The sequence below is a fragment of the Peromyscus leucopus genome, chromosome 5 (genome assembly GCF_004664715.2).
Source record: "Peromyscus leucopus breed LL Stock chromosome 5, UCI_PerLeu_2.1, whole genome shotgun sequence".
In the NCBI taxonomy this organism is placed as follows: domain Eukaryota; kingdom Metazoa; phylum Chordata; class Mammalia; order Rodentia; family Cricetidae; genus Peromyscus; species Peromyscus leucopus.
In genome coordinates, this window is record NC_051067.1 from 133,925,187 (window position 1) to 133,944,471 (window position 19,285).

The following is a 19,285-nucleotide window of genomic DNA, read 5'->3' on the forward strand; positions in this document are numbered from 1 at the left end:
TGGATGTCTTATATGTAGCATATTGTAGGAGTGTGGCTTATTTTGTTATTCCATCTTGGCATTTTTCTTTAAGCAATTATTTTTTGTGTTGCTTCTTTTATTCTTTACAAGATTTGAAAACTCATGCAGAATATTATTGTCAATGCACACTCCTGGATATTTGTAATACCAATAACATAAATTTTGTGAGAAGACAAAATGGATTTACATGTCATTAAAAGAGGATATGCAATTTCCATGGTGACCACAAAGAAAATATAAAATATGCACAAGGCAAATGAGAAAATCATCAAAATATATCATTATGAATAGTCAGCTGAACACAAAAGACAGAAGTAACTAAGGAAACAAGAGTTGAAAAGCTATAAAACACACATACACAGAAAAGCAATGAAATAGCAAAAATAAGTGTTTTCCTGTCAGTAATGACATTAAATTGAATGATAGTACCTTAATTTCAATGACATATAACTCCACTTTGTCTTCTCACAAAATTTATGTCATTCTTTTAGGACTATTTGCCATATATAGAATTTTCAGCTGACAGATTTACCCTTTATTGTGTTAAATGTATCTCTTCTGTCATTCTACTGGAGGCTTCTGTAGAGACATGTTGTTGGTTGTTTTTGCTCTTTTGGGGGCCCACCATCCAGCTTCCACATAAATCACACACAGAGGCTTATTCTTACTTACAAATGCCTGGCCTTAGCTTGGCTTGTTTCTAGCCAGCTTTTCTTAGCTTTAAATTATCCTGTCTAAAAAGACAGCCAACAGATTGGGAAAAGATCTTCACCAACCCCACATCTGACAGAGGATTGATCTCCACAATATATAAAGAACTCAAGAAACTAGACATCAAAGTACTGAACAGTCCAATTAAAAAATGGGCTAAAGAGCTAAACAGAGAATTCACAAAACAAGAACTACAAATGGCTGAAAGACATTTAAAGAAATGCTCAACATCCTTAATCATCAGAGAAATGCAAATCAAAACGACTCTGAGATACCACCTTACACCTGTCAGAATGGCTACGATCAAAAACACCAATGACAACCAATGTTGGAGAGGATGTGGAGCAAAGGGAACACTCCTCCACTGTTGGTGGGAATGTAAACTTATACAACCACTGTGGAAATCAGTATGGCGGTTTCTCAGAAAATTAGGAATCGAACTACCTCAAGACCCAGCCATCCCACTCTTGGGCATCTACCCAAGGAATGCTGATTTATACCATAAAGATACATGCTCAGCTATGTTCATAGCAGCACTATTTGTAATAGCCAGAACCTGGAAACAACCTAGATGCCCATCAACGGAAGAATGGATGAAAAAAATGTGGTACATAAACACAATGGAGTACTACTCAGCAGAGAAAAACAATGAAAGCATGAAATTTGCAGGCAAATGGATGGAACTAGAAAAAATCATCCTGAGTGAGATAACCCAAACCCAGAAAGACAGTTATGGTATGTACTCACTCATTGGTGGATTCTAGATATAAAATAAAGAACAATCAGACCACGACCCATAGAACCATAGAGGCTATATATATAGCATGGAGGTCCCTAGGACGACTGTGGCATATAATAAATTTCAGTTTTCCTCAATTATTGAAAAAAAAATAGCCAAATGAATGGAAACACATGAACTATGAACCAAAGGCTGAGGGGCTCCCAGCTGGATCAGGCCCTCTGAATAGGTGAGACAGTTGATTGGCTTGATCAATTTGGGAGGCTTCTAGGCAGTGGGACCAAGTCCTGTGCTCATTGCATGAGTTGGCTGTCAGAAACCTGGAACTTATGCAGGGACACTTGGCTTAGTCTGGGAGGAAGGGACTCGACCTCCCTGGACTGAGTCTACCAAGTTGATCACAGTCCTCGGGGGAGGACTTGTCCTGGAGGAGGTGGGAATGGAGGGTGGGCTGGGGGTAAGGGGAGGGAGTGGGAGGGGGAGAATAGGGGAACCCATGGCTGATATGTAGAACTGAATGATATTGTAAAATAAAAAATATATATCACAAAAAAAAGAATATTAAAAAAGAATTATCCTGTCTACCTTTTGCCTCTGGGCTTTTTCCTCTTCTTACTTCTGTAATTTTACTTTCACTCTTACTCTGTTGCTGGCTGTGCAGCTGGGAGACTGGCCCCTGATGTCCTCCTCTTTCTTTGGCTACTTTTTTCCTCCTAGATTTCTTCTTCTATATGTTCTCTCTGCCTGCCAGCCCCTCCTATCCTTTCTCCTGCCTTGCTATTGGCCGTTCTGTTCTTTATTAGACCATCAGGTGTAATAAATGGTCTTTAATTAGACCATTAGACAGGCACAGTAATATAGTTTCACAGAGTTAAACAAATGCAGCATAAACAAAAGTAACACACCTTAAAATAATATTTTACAACAGAGCCATTCATATTGAGGTCACTTGCATGTGACTAACTGGTTTTCTTTCCCTTGCCACATTTGGAAACTCTGTGTCTTGGAACAGTTTGAATATTGTGTGTCTTGTTGATGCTTCTTTGACTTCCGTGTTTGTGTATCTTACCTTATATTTGTAATATTTCATCCAAGAATTCTTCAGATAGTGTCACTTTCATACACTCATCATTTTTTCTTCTTTAACTCAATTTTTTTCAGGTGAGTTCTGATGGAGCCCCATAGACAAGTCAGGATAACAGTGGCAGAAGCCACAGAGTCAACATGGGGGGTGTACAGAAATCACAGGGACCATGTTTCACAGGCATCACAGGCAAATGGAAATGACAAAGCATGGATGCCCACAGGAAGCTGGAGTGAGACCCTTAGAAGTTCAGACATTATAAATCCAAGTGTGTCTCTACTTCCTGATTGTTCCATTCTGCCCGTTAAGCTTATGTTACACTCTACTAGTGAATTTTTTCCATTCAGGAATCATATTTTAGGTTCAGAATTTCTGTTTGGTTCCTTTCATATGAAGAATTTTTATTTCTTTGCTGACATTTTCATTTTCTAACAGTTTTCCTGGTTTCCTCTAGCTCTTATTTTTACTTTGGGTATACTTAAGTTTTAAAACCTTTGCCTAGTCAGTCTGACGCATTTGCTTCTTTAGAATTGGTTTTTAGACATTTATTTTGTTCTTTTAGCTAATTCATGCCTTCCTATTTTTTGTATATTGTTGTATGTTTGTTTCAAATTGAATATTTGAAAAACAGGAGTTGCTAAAACTATTTATAGACTGGATTGGACAATATGTACTACATTACCAATTAGTAGAAACCTGGGATTGCCCAGAACAAAAGCATCAAGCTTCTTGCGTCTCTTGTGGTCATATATTTGATCTGCACCTCTGTACATAATGTATCACATATACTCAGCTGTTTTTAAATATCTGCGTTTCCCAAAGGGCCTCACTCCCACTTCTTCTTGTAGTCATGCATGTTTTGTTGTCTCCATTTGCCTGTACAGTCTTACCCTGAGATATCTGTGAAACTGTGGTTCCAGCAATTTCTTTCTTTCTTTTTTTTTTTGTTTTTGTTTTTTTTTTTTTTTTTGGTTTTTTCGAGACAGGGTTTCTCTGTGTAGCTTTGCGCCTTTCCTGGGACTCACTTGGTAGCCCAGGCTGGCCTCGAACTCACAGAGATACGCCTGGCTCTGCCTCCCGAATGCTGGGATTAAAGGTGTGCGCCACCACTGCCCGGCTGTTTCCAGCAATTTCTACGCACCTCCCGTCTCCCCTGTAACCTCCACCACTTGAGATCCTGGCTTGGCCGCAGTGCTCTGTCACAGCTCTGAGTCAAATGAGGTAGAAATCTCTCAGTCAGCCTGCAGCCCAAGTGTTGACCACTGTCTCTATGCTGGCCATAAGAATTGAACTGTGGTCTCCTGATGGCATGTGCTCCACCAGGGAAAGGGGAGAGCAAGTGAGTGTGCCCCTTTGAAAGAAGCTCTCCGTTGGTTTGGCAATGGCTTCTTTGCTGTAGATTTCTGAACTGGTTTCCAGAGCTCCAACAGGCTTGTTTTCGTCACTCTGTACCGGTGTTTACTGTTTCATGGGGGAATGTGGGCCTGTGTCTTCCCAGTCCACCGCCTTGACCATGTGTCCATGCTTTCTGGTAAGAAGTGAGCCCTTAATATTAATGAGGTTTCCAAGGGATGGCTCATTTTGTTTTGCGTCTTTCAAGATTCTTTGTCTTGCCAGAGTTGAACTATGATGTGTTTAAATTTAGATCTCCTTGAGTCTATCTTACATGACATTTGTTGATTTACTTGGATGCATAGATGGAAGGCTTTAACATAGCTTTAGAAAATGCTGCTTGAGAATTATGTTTCAAGCATTCCATCTGCTCCTTTCTTTCTAGAACTGTCACATGTAAATACTGATGTACTTGATAATGTCCCGGGCCTCTGAGATGCTGTCCAATCCTCTTCACTCCTTTCCTTCGGCTCTTTAGAGCAGATCATCTGACTTGATCTGTTCACTGAGTGGCTCTTCCTCTTGCTCTGTTGAGCCTTTCTTTTTTTTTTTTTTCAGCTATTAAGTTTTCACTTAAACTGAATAGAAGGTCTATTTAACTGTCCTTTAAATTTTTAAATCTTTTTATTGATATTCTCTCCTTCCTCAGAGAATTGTCAACAAGATAATTTGACAGTTGGGTGTCACCACACATGAGGACTGTATTCAAGGATCAAAGCATTAGGAAGGTGGAGAACCAGTGCTCTAGTTGTCTCATAATTTGGATTGAAAACACTTTAAATATGACTTGAAGACTCTGAAAACCAAATTCATCTCTTTCTAGAGATTTTTTTTGTCCTTTCTGCCAGAGAGTGTGTGTGTGTGTGTGTGTGTGTGTGTGTGTGTGTGTGTGTGTGTGTTGTTTTGTCTATATTACAGGTTACTAGTTCTGTGACAGTGTGTGGTCCCTGAGGTCTCTGGTTGGCCAATACACTCATTTATTAATCTATTTGTAGAATTCCTTCTCAGTGGCCTTGCACGTTTGTGTCTCCCACCCTGTAACAATAGCCACTGTGGCACATTATGTCACACACTCAACATTACATTTCATTTCTGTCTGCGTAGAGCCTCGGTATCAGCTTAGATGAAAATGCAGGTATGTGTGGTGTTTTCCTCTCTCTGGGATTGTGCTGGAACCTTACTAGGCCATTTATGAATGTCTCACTTCCAAGACCTTTCTATATTTTCTCCAGTGTCTTGTTTGCCTCTGTGGATTTACCAGCTTCCTTCCAGGTCAAGTCATCCTCCATCTCTTAGAATGGAGCTCAAGGCCTTTTCTGTCCCTGTGTGGTTGCTAGGCTGCATGTTTCTCTTGACAACATGCTTGAAATGATGCTGAGGGTCCAGTGCATGAGCTAGGAGCAGAGTGATTTAGAATGCTACAAAAGTCAACTATTCTTGCTGAAGGTTCTTTAGTAAGGGCTCCTTGTTACAAGCCTTCCATTAAGTTTGAGAATTTTTTTTTTGTTTTGGAAAAAAAATCCTGATTTTTATATTCTTTACTATTTTTGAGGTTAACACAGAAACTAGTGTTCCATCATGTTTTCATAGCCCAGATTTTGCTCATTCTTTACTAGTTATCTTGCTGTGAGTTCCCACTTTCAGAGGGCCTTATAGTAGTGTGCGATGTGTGTCTTATGTATTTGCTCTTCAACTAAAACAGAGGCAATTGAGTTCATCATTTTGACACTGATGTGGCAATGTTGGAAGCAGTAACAGCACACTTTGATAATTATCCAGAGAGATGATTCATTATACTCATCATGCGTTAAAATAACCTTCACAGATTTAAAAATAATAAATCTCTATCATTGAGATTGAGAGCTGGATACTTGGGTTCTAAATCATCCTGGATGATTTTGTGCAAAATTGGAACTGAGGAATAGTTAGTTTTGAATCTCTCAATACAAAGCACATGCTCAGGCAGTAGCTCAGGCTTATTACTAACTAGCTCTTACACTTAAATTAACCCATAATTCTTATCTATGTTTAGCAATGTGGCTTGGTACCTTTTCTCAAAAATGACATTCTCATCTTGCTTCCTCTGCATCTATCTGGCTGGCAACTCCTGACTCTGCCCTTCCTCTTTTCAGAATTCTCCTAGTCTGGTTGCCCCACCTATACTTCCTGCCTGATTACTGACCAATCAGTGTTTTATTAAATAATTCAAGTGACAAGTCTTTACAGTGTACAAGAGCATTATCTCACAGTATTCCCCCTTTTTTTTTATCTAATTAAAAAGGAAGGTTTTAACCTTAATATAGTAAAACAAGAACAGTTATTAAGTAAGAATTACAGTAACATCTCTTTCTCTCTCTTTCTCTCTCTCTCTTTCTCTCTCAACACTTTTCAACTTCACGGATGCAGTCATTACAGTTTATAGAGGAGAAGTAGCTTGCTCGATGTCATGTTGTTAATGATCATGAACCTAAAATGTCTCCCAAATATTCAACCCAGTGCACATATGCATTGGAATGACCTGTAATCTTATGTTGCCAGCTCCCATCCCCATACATGGTGATCAAAATGATTTGGATTACAACTTGGGTGTCTTGGTCTATTTCTGCTGCTGAACTTTACCTCACAGAAGTCAAAACAGTAAAAATTTGTTTTCTATGGTTCGGGGCAGTCACGATCAAGGCACTGACACCATGTCTTGTGAGGGTCACTCTCTGTTTCTGAGCTGGTACACATGGCAAAAGGCAGAAGGGCAAGAAGGCCTTTCTAACAGGAGCTCTGCCCTCGTGGCACAATCACCCCTACATGTGCTCTCAACTGCTGTCACATTGGTGATCAAGTTCCACATGAATTTTAGAACCCAAATCATAGCTTTGGGCTGGGGAAATTTTAAGAATTCCCAGAGTGATGCTAATATGCCATAAAGCTCAAGAATCACCATTTTGTTTTTTTAAAAAGAAATAGCAACTACATTTTTGCCTCTCCAAGGAATTTGCTAAAACAAGAATCATCGAGTACATTGCATACATTAAAAGATTCAGACACCTCCCTTAGTTTCTCTGAGTGCCGTGCAAAAATAAATTCCACAAGGTGAAATCTACATCTGAAAGCTTGTATCAATTATATGGAAACTATTCAGCTTAATTAGTGCCATAAAGGGTGGTTAAAATCCCTTAAGTGCAAGATAAGGGTGTTGTGGATGTGTGGTAATTCACTGAAGGCAAGGAAAGATTTCAGCTGGCTTCAAAATTATACACAAACACAGCAACCTGACTGCTGAAATTGTGCATATAGTTACTCAGTCCACAGCAGAAGTCCCATAGCTAGATCGCAAAAGATAAGAGTCCCAGCATACTCTTCTGGCTGGGCCACATCTGGGAATCTGTGTTAAATTCTGGGTGCGTTTTAAGAGGAACCTTGATAGTTGGGAGAGGAGACCTACAAAAACCATTTGATATGGGAACTGGTTAAAGATACATAAACACAAGGGAGATGGGAAAGCTGGCCTCCTACATTGGGAAGCATCCACACAGATGAGGGTTTGATACAGTCAATGTGTTTTATATGTGTCACGAGTTTAATAGACTCTTTTGTGCCGGATGGTTGTGTGGACCACATACTTACAGAAAGTGTGGTGCAAGAAGTAAAGTTTGGAAAACAGTCTCTGTAAGATGAGGCCCCCAGTTTGGGGGGTTCAGTATTTCATGGGAGCAATTTTTGACTCTGTGATTACCATTTTAAGTGTTCTTAGCCTGATCCATGCAACTCACCATTTAGAAGCATCTGAACCTAAACAGGAATTCACTTTCCTTCCTCAATCTGTGTTATGGAATACACGTGTTTGTTTGTTAAGTTTTAAATATACAGTAACAGTAAAAATGTATACAAATGTACATACATAAAATATATGCAAATATATTACATTGAGTTTATAAATCACATCTATTTCAAGATGTGTATTTGTTTAGCACCTTTCCAATACATCACTGGCGGAGAATGTTGCATCGTTAACTCTGTAATCGTCCGGTACACAACAGCACCTCACAGTTAATGCAATATTCACCCAAAGTAGAGTCAGCACAGAACACCGCTAAGTGGGAAAAAAAAAATAAACACCCTTTTCTGTAATGTTTAAGCAGATTTCCCTGAATTGGGTTAAGGAGTTAGGGAAAAATTAGAACTATTAATTTACATTCTTTTTCTTGAGAGCCAATTAGAGTAAAGCTTTCTTCTCAGTAAAGCTGGATTATAAAGCTTGCCTCCTTTCTTCTCCTGAATCTAATTTGCATCGCCTTCAGTCCATAAGGAAAAGGATGCTGAATGATACCCTGATTCTACTGTTCTTAAAACCTGCATTTGAATGTACAAGGCAATTTGAATTTAAAAGTGATTCTTTTAGGCTGGGGGATTTGTTAACCACTGGGTTAGAACAAGGATCTTATTGTGACAGACCTCTACAAATAATACTCTGTTCTCAAGTACACATGGGTTCTACTGAGACTTTTCAAAGGTTTAAGTCACTGACTACACTTTCAGGGTGGGATGTGCCTGTTTTGGATCTCTGACATACTATTCAAATGTGAATGGAGGATTTTTGAAAGTTTTATATGCAATGTTCTATTTTTAAAATCATTTTCAAATACTATGCTATGCACCATACGGCCTTTTTTTATAGCTCTTCTGATTCAAATTTTTGTCTTAAGTCATATTCTCCTGGCCTTGTATGTGCTTTAGTCATATTGTGTGTGCCACATCTTCAGAAAACTGCCCGTTCCTTTTGCTGGAGGTAAAAGAGATCTCATACCTGTGCCTGAAGCTCTCTATCAAAGCACACAGTTTTCCACTCTGTATTCATTGATAAATAAGAGCTTAATGTTTTCCTCCTGGTTAAATTCTAATAAGATGTTGAAGCCGGGCGATGGTGGCACACGCCTTTAATCCCAGCACTTGGGAGGCAGAGGCAGGCGGATCTCTGTGAGTTCAAGGCCAGCCTGGGCTACCAAGTGAGTTCCAGGAAAGGCGCAAAGCTACATAGAGAAACCCTGTCTCGAAAAACCAAAAAAAAAAAAAAAAAAAAAAAGATGTTGATATTTTGCTATCTTTACACTATCCTCTTATCTGTGTGTTCTGCTTGATCTTGTCTAATCTGGACTTGACACACTTTTTCCTACTGCTCCAACAGCTCCACCTCTGAGAGCTTCCCGAGGGGGTCTCCCTTCTGTCTTCCACTGTCTGCTTTGGGTTGGTCACAGAACTTCACATCCTTTGGCATTAGGGATCTCCTAAGCTGTGAAGAGTCTTCTGAGTGTCTTAAGCCAGAGTTAAAGTGATAAATACAATCATGAGTGCTTAGGGTTGCCCTCAGTGAAAACATGCTAGATTTTGACATTGAAGTAGATTTACTACGGTCTGTTCTCCATGAATTTTGAACCCCATGTCTATGCCGTGAGGTCCTAACAATCCCTTAGGCTATTTTGTCATAATCAAAGGAAATACATGTGTATGGAAATCCTTTCTAAACTGCAGACAAGTGGGCAGTCATTGCTTTTATTGCTGTTATTACTAAGGGCTTTCCCATTACAGACGAGTGTCTGAGTTGTGCAGAGCAGGACTGCACCGTGGTGAACCTGGCGGAGAGCAGTTTCTAGGATATGTGAGAAGGTGGAAAATGTGGTGGCTTTGCCCAGCCCTTCAGCATTAGTGCAAGACAGCTTTGGCAGAGGAATTGTCTTTTCCACCCTCAAATATACTGTCTCCCTTTCCAGAGAGACTACGTGAGGCAAGATGTCGTATGTTTAAAAATCTTTAAATATGAAAAGAAAAGAAAGAAGCCTCACCTTCAAAACAAATAATCAACTCTTCAGGGGCCGGGGCACTCAGGGCTGGCATTTTTATTGTCCCAAGGACTGCAAACTGTCTGAGACCCGGGTGGGCCAGGACATGGGTCTCAGCTGAGACTTTGGCTCCATGTGTCTCATACCATCCACCTTAGGAAGCTCTTGGATCAGAGACAGATGTGGTCATTTGTCATTTTCCCCAGTACAGCCCCAAGGCCCCCAGCTTATGCAGAATTGGAAAGCTGGTAGGCCCATGAGGCTGGCTTCAGAGGACAAGGGCAATTCCCAGCCTGACCCATTGACCTGAACTTACCAATTAAAAGTCCAGCGTAGAGACCTTACATTCTTTTCTTTTTGGTCTTTGTGACTATGGGTATGAACTTACCAATTTAAAGCCCAGTGCAGAGACCTTACATTCTTTTCTTTTTGGTATTGTGACTATGGGTATCTATCCATCATCTAGCTAGCCAGCTGTCTGTTTAATTATTACTTTTGGCAGCACTCAAGAATTAACTTTGGCCCTTGTACATGCTAGACAAGAGCTCTACCACTGAGCCTCATCTCCAGTCCTATGCTGAAGTATTTTGAAGTTGTACTTCTCTCAATCTTTAAAAAAAAAAAAAAAAAAAAAAAAAAACAACAAACATTGACTGTCAACTGAGTGATGAACAAAACCATATTTCCCAAGGGAGATTCTGCAAAGTTGACTGGGGACCTCTGTTTCTTTTTCTCTTTGTCTGATGGTTTTGGGTTTTTTGTTTGTTTGTTTGTTTGTTTTTTAATTGTTCCCAAGACAAGGTCTCACTATATCACTCAGGCTGGCCTCAAACTCAGGCGCCTTCTCCTTTGCCTCCTTTGTCTCTAGGATTAGACATGTGTTGCCCTACCTAGCTGGGTAGCTCTTGTTTCAGAAAGAGATGAGTGAGAAAAATCACTGAAACAGGATGAACACAAGGCTACAGACACTTCTGCTGCAAATGTCAAATCGTGTGTGGGATTTGTTTTAGGGTCATTGGACTCAGCAGCTCCATAGCATCATGAGGACCAGACTACTTCCCTCTTTTTATTCTGTCTTTCTTGGTGTGGTCAATTATGATAATACCTTAAGTAAGGAGTAGAAATAAAACTTTCCAGGGGACTCAACTGACATCATCTCATAGCTTACTGGGAATGCTTGAACCCTGAACCAAATAATGGGCGAGTATCCTGGACATCCATGACAGCCTTAGGCCAGTCTAGGGTTACCCTTGGATTATAGAGAAGGCTCCTCTCCCAATGCTGTATGTGTGGCTAGAGGAAATGTCTTTTGAGTGGTGTGTGTGTGTGTGTGTGTGTGTGTGTGTGTGTGTGTGTGTGTGTCTGTGTTCTGAGATGGGAAGAGGACATAATCCTGCATGAAGGTGCCTCAGAACAACAAAATCAGAATCAGAATTCCTATACAATCCATAAATCCCACTCTGGACTTATATTTATATCCAGAGGAAATATAGTCAGGGTACCAAACACATGCCTGCATATGCACATTTATCACAGTAACATTCACACCAGCTAAGATATGACAGTGATATGAGTGTCCATCAACAGATGGATGGGTGGTGCCTACACACAATGGAATATTATTTAGTCATAAAGAGGAATGAAGTCTTGTCATTTGTACCAAAATGAATGAAGCTGGAGGACATTATATCAAGACATTACGTCAAGAAATAAGCCAGGAACAGAAATACCAAATATTCTTTTATATACAGATACTAGAAAATGCCAACATGAACACAGAAAGATGAAGTCAGGTTTGTTTTGAAGAGTTATGGGTGTATGAATAAAGAGAGACTGGATTTGCTGGCCCTGCACTATATGCGTGTGTTATTAAATCACCCTACGTGTTAGGTGTGCACAGTTAACATGCCTACCAGTACATAAAAAGACAATGTAAAACTAATCCAGTCCATTCGCAATGTCTTCCTAGTCTTTCTTTATGTCTGGCATGTGTTCTCATGGTAGACTCTTTAGAAGGCCTCTGGGAAGCTTCACATTTAAGGCATTTTATACTTTGGAGATTGGCTTGACCATTAGACCCCATTTGATTGTCTCAGCTGTGTTAACCACTTTCCTTCATCGACAGTCCAAAAATAATACTGTATTTTTTGTCTTGCATGACCAAAGAATTGTGTGTGCATGTGTGTGTGTGTTACATCTCTTTGCCTGTGTTTGTGTGTGTGTATCTGTGTTGTATGTCTGTCTGTCTATGCTTCTGAGTGTGATGTTGCTGTGGATTGAAAGCAGAGCTTTACATAGAACCAAACAAGTCTTCTACTGCTGACCCAGGATTTTTATTTTTTAACTGAAGTTCAGCAGATAGACGAAGATGTGTCTTTATGTGCAGCTCATCCTGGGTAAGGTTTCTCAAGTATTTCATTTCAATATACTCTTGGGTTCTGCTTACTTCAGGAGAGAATTCTCCCCATTTGTACTTTAAATTCCTTTCCTACTGCTTACTCTTCTCCTTTGGGACTCTGGTGTGTGTGTGCCGTCCCTCTGCAGCTTTGTATTATTGTGTAGTCGCACCTTCTATCTAGAGAAGGAAGTCTTTATTCCTTCTTGTTTTCCTACTGGGTCAGTGTGATGTCCAAAACCAATCTTTCTGTCCTTCCTGATTTCAGAGCTTTCATTTCTATTTAAAACTTGTTTTGTTTGATAATCACAGGATATAAGAACTGTTGTGAATATAATTTCTTTTTTAATGGTTTTTATGATTTTCATTCAGTTCTTTTAATAATATGACTGAAGGTGTAGGGGTGTAGCTCAGGGATGAAATACATACCTAACATACACAAGGTCCTGGCTTCTATCCCCAATGTTGTCAAAAGACTAATAATAATATTAACAATAAGTAAAATAACAATGTTACATTACATGACCAGTTTGTTTTGTAAGTCTGGTTTCATGTATGCTTATTGTCTGTAAACACAGAAGTTTTTTCCATCATTGCATCTGGCTTTGTTATTCCTAACTCCTACTGAAAATTATTTCAGTTTTTTTCATATTGATCATTTTTTACATTTTATATGTACATGTTGTATGTGTGCATGTGCATCACATGTGAGTATACCAGTATATGTATGCGTGTGTTGGGGAAGCCTGAAGACACATGATGTCATGTGTCTTTTTCAATTGTTCTTCAATTTATTTATGGAGGAAGAATCTCACACTGAACCTATACTCACTAATTCTACTGTCTACTGGTCTAATGAGTCAACTTGCCCTGGGATCCCCTGTGTCTACCCTCACAACCTGGGGTTATAGGCTGAGGCCTGCTGCCCTTTATGTGGTTCTGGGGACCCAGCTTCCTATACTCAATATTTGCAAAGTAAGTGGGCCATTGAGCCATCTCCCCAACCTTATGTTGCTCATTTTTAAGAGAAATGAGATTTGCTATTTTTTAGGAGAGAACAATGGGACAGGATGGTGTTACATATTTGATAGTTATTTAATTTTTTTAATATAATATTCAGGTTTGATAGCATCTTAATGCTCAATTAATAAAGTGACAAATGTAGGCTAACATTGTGAATGTAGTTTCTTTTGTATTGTAGTAAAACCTTTTTCTGTAGAATTTGTGAAAGTGGAACAATTAAAAAAATGATTTTATGGGCACATTAGAAGCATGTTCCAACTATTGGAAATGGTGCTTACATTTGGCATTGAGTGGTAGGCCCCCAGTATGGATCTTGTCTGTTCCCATGGCGATGGGAGAAGGCTACTTTGCCTGCTGATTCTCGTTTGGCCCTTGTACTTGGGCAGATCTGGCTTGTTGTCCTGGCTTCAGCTTCCACTGGGAGATTAGTTTGGTTTATTACACATGCAGGCTTGTGTGGGGTCTCTGAGACCTTCATAGCCAGCAGAGTGACAAGTCCTGGGAGGCAAGAAGGCAGTTCAACTCAACGCAACTCAGTAGCCGGCGTTGGTTCAAACGTTGGAAGTCTGGCCCTAAGTAGTTTATTTTAGGCATATTTAAACACAGCAAAATTTGGTGAAGATTATTCTGGTGGTCATCAACTCAATCCCACGAGCACAACAAAGCATACATAAATCTCTCTGAGGAACAAAGTCAGCTAAATACAGATCAGACATTACTACATTGAAACTTTATAAAGTCTATAAAGGTTCTGTAAGTTGACCAAGAAAAAGACATTTATGATAAAGGTGTGAGGAGAATCTGGTGCTGGGCAATCTCCTGCCACACAGATAATGCAAAGGTCATCAGGCCAGAAAGCACTTCCTCTCCAGCCTTCTGGGCAGAAAACGGGGTTTGTATTCCTTCCTTTGAAGGAACAACCCTGTGTGCCTAACATTCCAGGTTCTCCTAGTGCATGTCTGTGAGCTCAAAGACCTCTGCACCCCCTACAGGCTTGCAGTGGGAAAGTCCATGATTTGAGCAAGTGCTAACTGCTAGACACTGGCATGACTAGTGTGAATAATGGACCATCTGCCTACCTAGAATTTAGAGTTCAAGGTAAAAGATAAACGAAGAAGCCATTCACTACCTATAGTAATCTGTGCTTTGAGTGAAGTATTTTAGGAGCCACTTAATGCTAGTTCTCAGCAGAAGAGACCAGTAGACTAGTGCTTATGTGAGATATTAGAAGTGATCAAGTTGAGGCTAGAGATGAGGACCAGGACTACAGAGAATGCCTTAGTAACCCTGTTTAGAAGCTTGGGTTTTATCCTGCATCGGGTGCAACAACATGGATGAATTTAGGAGGTATGGGAATGTGAAAACCAAATTGATGATTGATAAAGCTCACATGGCGTCTTGCCTTTATGCAGGATATAATCGAGCTTATGAGGTTCAATAGCTCTAAAGTAGTTTTCAATTTTTAAATCAGTTTTAAAGATCTAAACTGGAAATAATCACACCTGCTGCACAGGATTGTAAGTTTTAGTTGGGCTAACAGATTTGCAGTTCACACCGCGTCTAAAAGGGATGTTAAACCCCATTGTTTAAAGCAGTCCCCAGCATGTTTCTGCCCTATCCACCTGCTCTTTGGTGTGCTCGTCACTGTATTTCCCTTCCTTTCCTATCCTCACCCCCACCCCCTCCCCATGGAGGCAGGGTCCTGCAGCTCAGGCTTTCATCAGATCCACAGTCCTCCTGCCTCAGCCCCATGCTGGCATTACAGGCTTGCGCCACCATGCCTGGCTGGAACCGTGTCCTTTCCCAATGCACATCTGATTTCCTCACCAGATGTGCCCAACACGATGGCCACACGGTGTGTGTGTATCAACGTGCCTCATCCACAGATTCTCCATAGAAGCCCCTTGGGAATCCCAACTCACTCTTGAGGCCCTTTCGTGGTCATTCTTGGAGACAGGCAGAAAGGTGCAGAGTCCAGGTCCTTGGAAGCATGCTCCCGGCTGAGGCTGAGGAGGCCACGCAGGTCACTCGATATGTTTGTTTCAGCCCATGCTGGAAACATGGGGCCATCTAGGAGTCCATGTGGAGCCACATTTTTCATATTTTTTGTGTCTTGTGTTCATTATTTCACTACTAAACTGTCCCCAGGCACAGTGCTGAAGTATTGCCGATGGTTCTTAAGCACAAGAAGGCTTTGATATGCTTTTTAGGGAAAATATGTGTTTGACAGGCTTCTATACGTGAGTTATAGTGCTGCTGGCCATGGTGTGAATGTTAATGAGTTGCAAATATATATGTGCATTTATTTTGCATGGTGACTCGGCTGGTAAAGGCACTTGCTACTGAGTCCGACCCCTAAGTCAGATCCTCTGGTCCCACATGGTGGGACGAGAGAACTGACTCCTGCAAGCTGTCCTCTGACCACTAGTCTGCTGTGGCAAGCACAACCCCCACCCAAAGATAGTTAGATAAATAAATAATAAATAAATAAATAGATAAGTAAATGTGATTGTTTAATATAGAAAATAAGGTGTGCTCAAACTGAACATGTGCAATAATGTTATACATTGATCAGCTGGCAAAGATATTGTCCCCAGAGCTAGTCAGAACTCCTCTGTGTTTCGCCCAAAGAACAATGGTTCACTGTTGGCTAATTCAGTATTTGCACTGACTTCATATAACTGTCTGCAGATACCAAAAACCAGCTGCATTTTGTTACCTTCTCAGTAGCTCCTACAGTAATTTTTCAAACCAATCTGTGTATACCTGTTGCGTACCTACCTATTCACTATTACATATGTAAACATACATATATACATAGAATTTGAAAATACAGAAATATACTAAACTAAATTTTTCTTTTATCTTAAAATATACCTAACAGCCTTATTATTAACTTCTACCTTTTGTACACTAGCCTAAAAGAAGGTGTTTCTCTTTTATCCAGGATGCTGGAGAAATGGTCCGTTCCTTTGTTGGTGGTTTGGAACTGGTTGTCAATTTATTGAAGTCAGATAATAAAGAGGTCCTGGCAAGTGTCTGTGCTGCTATCACCAACATAGCAAAAGACCAGGAAAACTTAGCTGTCATCACAGACCATGGAGTTGTCCCTCTGTTGTCCAAACTTGCCAACACAGTAAGTAACCCCTTGTTTTCACGGTGTTCCCTCAAATCACGGGAGAGTAAAAAGGAAGGAATGTGAAGTCCAGAGATCTGAATTCGGGTCTAGTGCCCATTGCTTATAAAGTGTAAGATTGTCGCCGGGCGGTGGTGGCGCACGCCTTTAATCCCAGCACTCGGGAGGCAGAGCCAGGTGGATCTCTGTGAGTTCGAGGCCAGCCTGGGCTACCAAGTGAGTTCCAGGAAAGGCGCAAAGCTACACAGAGAAACCCTGTCTCGAAAAACAAAAAAAAAACAAAAAAAAAACAACAAAAAAAAAAGTGTAAGATTGTCTTCAACTCGTCAAGCTTCCCTAAGACCAGTGAACACAAAGACATATTTTATAAATGGAATAATAATACACAAGGTCTTTGTTAAATAAAGGTTTTTTTTTTTTTTTTTTTTACTATTTGTTGTTGGCAAGCAAAGCCATGGCAAATACAAGTGCTGCTAGGTAAGTGCTAGCTGTCATCTTCTCTGCCCCGTCATTATTCTTAAGGTGCTGTTCATTCCAGCGTTAGAAGCTGAATTGTTCCCTCCCAGCTTAGACGCCTGGACTGTGATGGTCTCAAGCTAGAGGGCTTTAGCGGTATTGCACTTTTTATTTAAAACTGTGCCAGCTGAAGCAGCGCCTTGAGACAATGACTTCACCATGCCCAGAGCTATCTGAACGGAGCTGGAGTACCAGTCGGCAGTGGTGGGGCAAAACAGAAATGCAAACCCTGGCGGAACAGTCAGTGTGGGACACCCACCGTTTCCAAGAGGATCTGTCAGACTCAGAGGGCAACACGTTCTCTGCGTCAAGAGAACAGGACAGTGGAAAACCACTTCATACCCAGTTACGCTGTTCCTACATGATGTAATTCTAAGTAAAAAGTCTGGTTTACATAAAGAAAATGCAGAAAGGACAGTAGAAAGCCTGGTGGATGCCACTGTGGGCACTGTTCTGTCCTCTCCCATTCAGAAATTAAGGTGGAGCCTGGCAGCAGTGGCACACGCCTTTAATCCCAGTACTCAGGAGGTAGAGCCAGGCAGAACTCTGTGAGTTCCAAGCTACACAGATACCAAAATTACACAGAGAAACCCTGTCTCAAACCCCCCCCCAAAAAAAAAGAAAGAAAAAGAAAGAAAGAAGGAAGAAAAAGAAATTAAGGTGGGATTTGGGTCTCTGCAGGGTAAAGCACCTGCCATTCAAGTATGAGACTTCAGATCTCCAGCCCCCACATACATGTCAACTGGATATTTTGGCCTGTCTGTAATCCCAGAGCATGGGAAGCAGAGATGAGGGACCCACATGGTAAACTTGGCTAACCACAATACCTGAATAAGCAAGACCTGGATTCAAGTGAAGACCCCACCCCAATTTATAGAGTCGAAAGCAATCCAAGAAAACACCCACAGTCAATCTCTGGCCTCCAGGTACACCTGTATCCCATACACTATACATGCAAACATGTATGTATGCCACACACATACACATGCGAAGAAATGCACAGGAAATAAATATAGGTTGAAGAAGTAGAATTAATTCACTTGTCCCAATCAAATGAATTAGTTCTTGAAGAATATCCAATATCCTGGAAATATTTTTATTACTAAATAACAATAATTTATAAGGTTTTTTATAATTCTTTGTGTGTGCATGCACACGTGTGTGTTGTGTGTGCACGTGTGTAAGTGTGTGTGTGCCATGATGTGCACGTGGAGGTCATAGGATAACTTTCACCATGAGGGTACAGGATGGAACTCAGGTCATCAGTCTCAGTGGCAAGCCCATTTACCTCCTGGTCATCTCACTGACCCTGGTTGTAAGGTTTTGTTATGGGCAATCAATCTTCCTGGAACAAATGACCAATGTTGGACATCTGTTTCATCGTTGATAGCACTGTTTACATTCAGCTCACAGAAAACTCAATACGGCCAGGCTCTTTAATCCCACCATACAGAAGGCAGAGCCAGGTGGATCTCTGAATTAGAGATGAGCCTGGTCTACAGAGTGAGTTTAAGGTCATTCAGAGCTGCATCATGATACCCTGTATCCAAAAAAAAAAAAAAAAAAAAAAAAAAATTATCTTTTTAAAAGAAAGAAAATCCAAATTCCAGTTCCTTCAAGGTACTTCCCAAGTAGCCACTGAGTGCTTCGGCTGCCTCCCTGGCATCGCAGCGGGTAACAGGCATGAGTGCAGGCTTCCCTGGCACGCAGCGGGTAACAGGCATGAGCGCAGGCCTCCCTGGCATCGCAGCGGGTAATAGGCATGAACCCAGCCTCACAGAATCACTGCAGTGCACACTCGTTTCTCCCCCTCATGCAGAATAACGACAAGCTGAGGCGCCACCTGGCAGAAGCTATCTCACGCTGCTGTATGTGGGGAAGAAACAGGGTGGCCTTTGGTGAGCACAAAGCGGTGGCTCCGTTGGTGCGTTACCTAAAATCGACTGACACCAACGTGCACCGAGCTACCGCTCAGGCCTTGTACCAGCTCTCGGAAGACGCGGACAACTGCATCACCATGCACGAGAATGGCGCGGTGAAGGTACGCTGTGGTCTGTGGTCCAGTGCGAGCCTGTAAATGTAGGCTCGAAAGACAAAAGGAACGTGGTTCTACTGAAAGGGGGCTGGGGAGATGGCTCAGCGTGCAAAGTGCTTGCTGCGAGCTTCTCAAGCACGAAGACCTGAGTTTGGATGCCAGGAACCATGTAAAAGCCAGGTGTGGTACTTGGGGGAGGGGGGCTGGAGGGTAGAGATAGGAGGATCCTGGGGGTCCAATGAAGACCCAGTCTAGCTGAAATGTTGACATTTAGCCTCTATGAAATGTCAACTTCTGGACGCGCGCGCAGAGAGAGAGAGAGAGAGAGAGAGAGAGAGAGAGAGAGAGAGAGAGAGAGAGAGGAGAGGGGAGAGGGGAGAGGGGAGGGGAGAGGGGAGAGGG

General features: G+C 41.2%; 1 protein-coding gene across 2 annotated transcripts in view; it reads left to right on the plus strand.

The window, feature by feature from the left end:
• Positions 1-19,285, plus strand: part of Odad2 (outer dynein arm docking complex subunit 2) — a 158,238-nt gene that overhangs the window by 103,366 nt on the left and 35,587 nt on the right. For both annotated transcript variants that reach the window (XM_028873095.2, XM_037206385.1), the window contains 2 exons: positions 16,144-16,332; positions 18,668-18,889. In XM_028873095.2, coding sequence (XP_028728928.1) covers positions 16,144-16,332; positions 18,668-18,889 — 411 coding nt within the window. The remainder of the gene's footprint in view (positions 1-16,143; positions 16,333-18,667; positions 18,890-19,285) is intronic.